The 8,515-nt window shown below is 40.2% G+C and overlaps 1 protein-coding gene across 1 annotated transcript; it reads left to right on the plus strand.

Annotated features, from left to right (window-relative positions):
- Positions 1–713: 713 nt before the first annotated feature.
- LOC134676086 (zinc finger protein 835-like) lies at positions 714–8,442 on the plus strand. The gene is made up of 4 exons (XM_063534369.1): positions 714–891; positions 6,014–6,190; positions 6,827–7,315; positions 7,677–8,442. The coding sequence occupies exons 1-4, from the start codon at positions 831–833 to the stop codon at positions 8,306–8,308; spliced, it is 1,359 nt and encodes a 452-aa protein (XP_063390439.1). The 5' UTR covers positions 714–830; the 3' UTR covers positions 8,309–8,442.
- Positions 8,443–8,515: the final 73 nt, after the last annotated feature.

Consider the following 8,515-nt stretch of genomic DNA (forward strand, 5'->3'; position numbering starts at 1 on the left):
CCTCAACATCTCGGCACCTGCTTCTCCAATGGAGTCTCATAATGAGACGCTAGATGTTGACCATTTCATTATGGAAATAGACGGGGATCACTTTTGTGTTATAAATGCTCCAAGTCATACAGCGATCGCATATCACGACAAGCAACTGGTACGAAATCCATGTTGAGAATGAACAAATCGTCGACTTTTTCATCGCAGTGCGCGCAGTGAATTTTCTGCGATGTATTACAGCGCGATTCTAAAATCGTGTCGCAAAAATTAAAATCGTGGTGCGCGCTTGGCCTTAAAGCCGTAACGTGAGAGCGAGAAAGAGATATTTCTTTCTCGCTCTCACTTATGGGTGCAGCGCACTAAGGTCGCGGTGCGGTGCGTTAGTCTGTTACGGTTTTTAGATTGACGCCAATAAATTTTCTGATCAAATCAGCCGATTTGATCATCCCGTCTGAACTGGCCATTCGCCGTACATCCGTTAAGGACGCAGCTATGAATGAAAGCGAGAAAAAGAAAAGCAGACCAAATCAAGGTCGTGGTCCGGTTCGCCCGTCTTTTGCACTATTATGAATACCTTCAAGAGTATTTTCTTTCTTATCTGTGACATCTCCACTCATCTGACATTGACTTGGATTTGACACTTGACAGTGACAAAATGACAATCCGAATACTGCCAAGTGTCGTATAATCGTATACTAAGCGCCCTGTAAAATTTTATTTTCATTATTTGTTTCATGAAAAATAATTTCAAGTTTTATACATTGACATAGATATAACATTTATTTAGTTGACTCGCGATTTACGATAAGTTGTGGCAAATAAAAGGAAGACGTAGCGGAATGTCGCTGGAGCTGGAATGTCGCATCAAGCAGGAGCCTGGTCTTGAGCCCGACCACCAGGGTAAGTGGTCGCCCGTCAGAGCGTTGCCACATTGCGGATGTAGTGTCCACAATGTCTGGGCGCGTCTCGCTTCAGCGACACCCTACCTTGTATTTTTGCACCTAACTCCGACTTGTTTGCCGACGAAAGTCATAAACTTTTTAAAGATTTTTTACGTTTTTGCGAATCAAACATGCAATAGGTAGCTTATTAATCGCTTTATTATTACTTAGGTACTTAATTTTACAGTGCATTGGTGTTAACTGTAATGCTGTAAAATTTGATTTCAATAAATATCAAATATCAATGTATCACTTGTCATGCCATGTCGTTGCTTTGCAACTGGTAGCTACAAGTACATCCGTCCCACACCAATTTTGGTGGCTAGCCATAAGCCGCGCGTGGTGCTGTCGCCACCTGGCGGTTATATCTGTCCTAATCGTAACAGACGCGTTTTGTTAGAAAGTGAGTCTTCTGTACCTAGTACTATTATTTATTCTGTGACACTTAGGGTTGCCAACTTTTTTTTTGGTGGAATATAGTATTTTCCAGAATAAGGCATCAAAAATATAGTACATTTCAAAAAAATATAGTACTTTTCCCACCCACAAGATGGACGGACGACCTTGTTAAGGCCACCGGAAGACGCTGGATGCGGGTCGCTTCCAACCGATGCAAATGGAGGTCCAAGGGGGAGGCCTATGTTCAGCAGTGGACGTCTTATGGCTGAGATGATGATGATGATGATAGTACTTTTAGATAAAATACTAAACATGAGTGTAATATACGTTTAATCGGAAATATAGTATTTTAAGAATAAGAATAAGAATAAGAATAAGAATGGTTTATTGCCACATACATGAAAATAACATAGAGTTAGAATTACTTACATAATAAAATACAACCGTTAAATTATCAAATTATACAGAGCAAAAGGTGAGAAGATTTTTGTATTAGGCAAAGGGTTCCAGTCTCAGCGTGTGCCAGGCCTAGATGCCCGGCGCTGGTTTTCAGACCGGTCCCAGACTAAGGACGGTCGGAGAATGTTACATAATTTATGAGTTTTATGACAAATTCAGTACTTTGGTGCTCGTTTAAATTTTACTACTAACATTTAAAATTTTACTACTAACATTTCGAATGTATTTAACATTACCTATTGATTTTAGCAGATAAGTTACAAGTTAACAGTAATATATTAAAAAATATTAAAAAGTTGAATTGACATGAGAGAAAAAATGATACGCTTGCTTACATTGTACACTTAGAAGTAACAGTCATACTATATTGCAACACTGGATTTATAATAAATGGAAAATAATATTATGAGAATACACATGCTCGCGATTATGTTTGTATGTCGGCGTGTGTGTGTGTGTGTGTGTGTGTGTGTGCGTGTGTGTGTGTGTGTGTGTGTGTGTGTGTGTGTGTGTGTGTGTGTGTGTGTATAATATTTATATTTATATATATATATATATATGCCTGTGTGTGGAGGCGGGGATTGTACGTTTGTCTATGTGTATGTGATGTGTGGACACTTACGTGGTTAAAAACTTTAGTAGGGAGGGAAAGTTCCACTCTGTTTGTCTAATAAGTGAGCGTGTACTAAACATTTGTATTTAAACAGCGGCATAGGCTCACGGAGAGGTGGAGGCAAGTCATTCCACACTTTGGCAGCAGCAAATTTAAAACTCCCTCTAAAGAATGCTGTTTTATGTTTAGGGATAGCAAGTTTAGTGCAGCTTCTTAGCGACCTAGTGCGTGTGTCTTTTATCCATTTTAGCTTTTCATATAGATAGTAGGGCTCCTGGAGATCCAAAACCTTTCTAACTGTATAAGCCAAATGTTGATGCCTACGGTTCTCCATGTTTAGTAGTTTCTTGTCATTAAGAAATGGGGTGATGTGTGCTCGTTTAGGCACCTCATAACAGAAGCGAATACATGCATTTTGTACGCGTTGTATAGCTTTTTTAGTTTCTGCTAACAGTCTTGGCCCGTACACCACATCTGCGTAGTTAAAATGAGAGAGTACCAGCGATTCCACTAGTATCTCTCTCACTTTGACTGATAGGTATTTCCGGATATTATATAGTACCTTGAGTCGGTAGTAGGCATTACGGATTTTTAAATTAACATGCTCTACATAACGCAGCTCGCCGTCCAAAACGAGACCCAGATTTTTTGTACTTTCGACTTGGGTGATAGGCTCGTTACCAATTTGTACGCTTGGGTTCTGTTCTTTAATAGCTGCGCGCTGCCATTTATTTCCTAGAACTATATACTGTGACTTCGATGGGTTTAACACAAGATTGTTTTTCTGCGACCACTTTGCTATAGCTAGTAAGTCTTCGTTTATCTTATTAAGGGACTCATTCAGATTTTTTGGATCAAATGAATGATATAATTGCGTGTCATCTGCGTATAAGTGTACGTTGCAGTGTTTTAGGTTACTAATCATATCAGCTGTGTACAGAATGAAGAGCAACGGACTCAAAATTGATCCCTGCGGTGTGCCGCGGTTGATTATTTCCGTTCTCGATTTTATCAACTTGCCTTGTTCCGTTGGTATTTCTACGTACTGTTTTCGACCTGTGAGGAATGATTGAAACCATGTACATGAAGATGCGCTCACGCCATAGTAATCCATTTTAGAGAGCAGCAGTGTCGGGTTAAGGCAGTCAAATGCGCGGGAAAAATCCAGTAGGACGAGGACAGATCCCATACCCCTGTCTGTCGCTGTAATGATGTCATCTGTGACCTTGGCCAATGCCGTGGCCGTTCCGTGTTTGCTCCGAAAACCTGACTGCGTACACGGTAGTAGATTGTTTACCTCCAAGTACTTTGTGAGTTGATCGCAGACTGCTTTTTCAATAATTTTTGAAAGTACCGGGAGGATACTAATCGGGCGTAAATCTTTATAGTCTTCGGTTCTATTCGATTTGGGTATTGGCTTTACCCGAGCAAGCTTCCAAGCCTCCGGAAAGGTACTAGATGCAATAGATGCATTGATTATATGTGTTATTATTGGCAGGGTAACATGCAGCGTGAGGCGGATCATTTCTATTGTAATATTATCAAAGCCACTAGCGTTTGTTTTTATTGAGTTAATAATTTTGAGGATTTGGTCTTCGGTACAGCTTTTTAATATAAATACATTTTCCTGATTATTATGCTCAAACAACGCTTGCATGTCACGGTCCGTCTCGGGAGTTCCTGGGAGTGTTAAAAAGAAATTATTGATCTTGTCAGCGTCGCATAGATGTGGAGGAATTGAGTGTGCTTCGGTTTCACCTATAATTAAGGAGCTTCTTAGGTAGTTCCACATTTGTTTTGGGTGTGACTTGTTTTTATTGACGTAAAAGGTGAAGTACGCCGTTTTTTCACGTTCCAGGGCCCCCGTAGTGAAATTTCGTAAGTCTTTATAGTGGTTATAGTGCGATTCTTTTTTAGTTCGTTGAGCTCTCTTTAAGGCGTTATCACGGAGACGCATCATAGTTTTAATTGTGTCGGTAACCCAGGGAAGAGATCCACGATTGACCTGAGTTCGGCGAACCGGGGCATGCTTGTCGAATATACTCGTGACAAGACAATTAAAACGGTTGACCTTACAATTGATATTCATCAATTCCCTAATTTCCCACCAAGGCATATTTTCCAGATCTACTTTAAATTTAGTCATATCTATTTGGTTCAGACGTCGTTTATATATGTATTGAGGATGTTTCTTTGGTTTTTTTATTAACAACTCTACCAATATCATCGCATGATCACTAAGCTTAGGGTTGTGATGTACCTGGATGGTTTTACAAACTTCAGGGCAGTCTGTTATTACCAAGTCCAAAATGGTTGAACTTTCTGGTGTAATCCTCGTTGGCTCATTCACGAGTTGCACAAGGCTACGGTGTGATAAGAAAGTTGTTAATTTTTTTACGTTAGTTTTATCCTTCAATTGTACATCAATATTGAAATCGGTTAATATAAACAAGTTCTTACAAGACGCAAACAAGTCTAGTGAATCGTTAAGCGCGTCGACTGCACTTTCGACCGATACCGACTCTGGTCTGTATGCCGTGCCGATAGCAAACCGACCTACACCTAGGACGTGCAATTCCAACCACATTTGCTCTAAAGATGAGGCAGGGTGCTGTCTTACCCGGGTTCGCAAGGTTTTTCGTATATAAAAACCAACACCACCTCCCTTGGCACCGTTTGGGCGCGGGTTGCTTTTCAGAGTGTAACCTGGTATTTTTGGTATATATTTGTCTTCATTCTCACGAAGCCATGTTTCATTTAAAGCCAAGATATCAGGGTTATACCTGTCCAAAGCTGCCACCAGCTCGTCCCGGCCGGTATTTAAGGAGCGCACGTTCAATAGACCTAAAGTTAAATTATATGTTTTTTTGCGATTCATTTCGGTTTGTATATATAAATACAACGCAGGAGGTGCAGGTTGAAACGGGAGACAGGAGAAGGATTGTATAATTTGTATATCAAGGTCGACAGTTTCAATTCAAGTAGGACATTAGGTATCATACTCCATAAAATACTAAAGGCACCAAGATGATGGCTATATTTGATGTAAACTAGCCCACTACATAAATGCGTAACGTGATCGTAGAAATGTTTACTTCTATTTACATAAAATAATACGTGTGTTAAATGTATGTTGAAATATGTCATATGGAAAAAAGTATTGTTTTGTGTAAGAGTATTGAAGTAATGCATGTGTATGTGTTCGCGGCAGTAATTTAAAATTGATATTAGTAACATTAATAAAACTATAATACTTATAAGGTGACTATACCAAATAAACATAACGCTATCCTTATGGATTAGGATGGATTTTGGCGTACTATATATTTTTTCAAAAGTATATAGTACAGAGAGCCAAAATATAATACAATACTATATAATATAGTACGGTTGGCAACCCTAGTGACACTACCTATAGCAAACATTACCTATACCTATAGCCTACACAATTATACATATCTTTATATTTATTTATTTAATATATTGTGTTCATCATCATTTATTTAAGAGTTACTCTTATTGGTGGAGCGATTTTTCCATTTTCCATGCATGTCGGTCCTCTGCCTGCCTTATTGTGTTGCAAATAAATAAATAATGGTTACTCATTCAGTTGTCAATGGCCGAGTACTCGTGAAGCATGAATTGGTGGTGTACATAAAGGAGGAGCCCCAATGCTCGGCCAGCGAGGGCTCAGTTGTCTCGCTAACTAGCCGTCAGAACAACCTTCCAGTCAAGGAGCTAATGGCAGGATCAGGAACCCTACAGCAATCAGGTGATGGACTCTGTGGTAAGTCATTTAGTTTATAGGCTGGTTTATTAGGGTTCCATACCCAAGGGGTAAAAACGGGACCCTATTACTAAGACTCCGCTGTCCGTCTGTCTGTCACTAAACTGTATCTCATGAACTGTGATAGCTAGACAGTTGAAATTTTCGCAGATGATGTATTTCTGTTGCTGCTATAACAACAAACATTAAAAACAAAATAAAATAAATAGTATATATAAGTGGGGCTCCCATACAATGTGATTTTTTAATCGGTTTTTGCGCAATGGTATAGAACTTCGTGCGCCAGTCCGACTCGCACTTGACCGGTTTTTATAATTTTTTTATAAAATGGGTTCTGTCCATTGGGACAATTTCGCCAGTAGCAAGGTAGAGCAAAATCAAAAGAGTGGTCGTAAGGCCCCAGTACACAGTAGCTAACGATGGACCATGCAGAGCCACTACCATGGGCGACCGTGTGAACACCACAGGCCATGTTCCAAGTTTCAAAGAATCCGACAACTTCCCGATTGCTCACCACCATAGAAAACTGATGGTCAGTCATCCGCCATTGTATACCATTGCTCCTTATACATAATGACGATGGCTTTGTCAGGGATATTTATTATTTATAATTTATTTGTTGATGTTTCATTTAAGCGGACACCAGAGAAGCTAAACCGGAGATCGCCACAGTTCGCGTCAAGCAAGAGCTGATCGATCAGGGGGACTTAAAGCAGGAGATATCGCCAGACGTAGTCTATCAGATCAAAGTTGAGCGCATAGACGACGCCGGAGAGGGATGCCAGCTGGAGATACCTGTGGAGCAAGGTGGACTGGATACAAGCCCTGATGTGAAGGTTTTTGGAACAGATACAAGCCCTGGTGTGAAGGTCATTGGAACGGATACAAGCCCTGGTGTGAAGGTCATAGGACTGAATACTAGCCCTGATATGAAGGTTGTTGGACCGGATTCAAGCCCTGGTGTGAAGGTCATTGAAACGGATACAAGCCCTGGTGTGAAGCAGGTCATGAGACCGGATTCAAGTTCTGGTGTGAGGATCACTGGAACGGATACAAACCCTGTGAAGGTCGTGCAACCCACACAGGGGAGCATGCAGGGAAAGCAGGCCCGCACTCAATTCAAAGGTAAATTATCTCTTCTCTTACCAGCATCCACATGGTTATTTTTTTCTAGCTATTCGATTCTCACCAAAAAATTTAACAGTTTGTTATAAACCTGTGTTAAATATTGTCCCTGTGACGAAATGACGGATAGGTAATGACTAACGATTATCAATTAGAGTTGACAGACGTTTTTGAATAACGCCAGTAACACTGACACTAAGGTCAGTTAAGGCAGACAACAGTTAAGGTAATTCTACCAGCCAACATAAAGAAACAACTCGAAATTGGCATCAACTTGCTTTGCCGCTCTTCTGGATAAAATGTAACTTTTTATTATTATGTATTTGTTATGTTAGTGTGTAAATCAGCTTTTTTTGTCTAGTGCGTGATAATTCCGCTGCGAAGGCGTCTCCCGAGCGACGGCAGAAAACAAAAGAAAACGGTGAAGCGTCTACAAAGAAACGAATAAAAAGGCAACCCGGGCCTCACCTGTGTGACGTATGTAACAAGGAGTTCAAGAAAGCGAACAAGTTAGTAATACACAAGCGAACACACACAGGGGAGAGGCCCTACGCCTGCAACATATGCCACAAACAGTTCTCGTATTCGAACGGTTTGAAAGTACACTTAAGAACACACACCGGGGAAAAGCCACACGTGTGCCAAACGTGCAACAAAAGATTTGGGCAGTGGAGCTCTTTGAAAGCCCACGAAAGAATTCACACAGGTGAGAAACCATATTCATGCGAAATCTGTAAAAAAGAATTTGCGCAACTGAATAACCTGAACAAACATCAGCTCGTTCACACTGAAATAAAGCAATATTCGTGCGAAGTATGTAAAAAAGAGTTCAAAGATAATAATAGTTTAAAAAGACATGAACCGATTCACATAGATGAAAAACTTTTTCCATGTGGGAAATGTAATAAACACTTTGCAACGGCGCGCCATTTAAGGGACCATGAGCGGGCGCACACAAGGAAGAGAAGACGCCATTCTAGCGGGACGAGTTAACATGTTGTTATTATCCATCTGTTATATGAACATGGGAGAGAAACCATTCTTGCAAAATATGTAATTTACAGAGAAAATAACTAACTTATGCCAAAGAAGTAGATGACGATTGAGAGTAAACACTGAATAACCGTCTTTTTATTTCATTCAATAATATCTCCACTACTATGCATTTAAATTCTACTAATAGAATTGAAAACGTGGTCA

Source organism: Cydia fagiglandana, chromosome 24 (assembly GCF_963556715.1).
Source record: "Cydia fagiglandana chromosome 24, ilCydFagi1.1, whole genome shotgun sequence".
In the NCBI taxonomy this organism is placed as follows: Eukaryota; Metazoa; Arthropoda; class Insecta; order Lepidoptera; family Tortricidae; genus Cydia; species Cydia fagiglandana.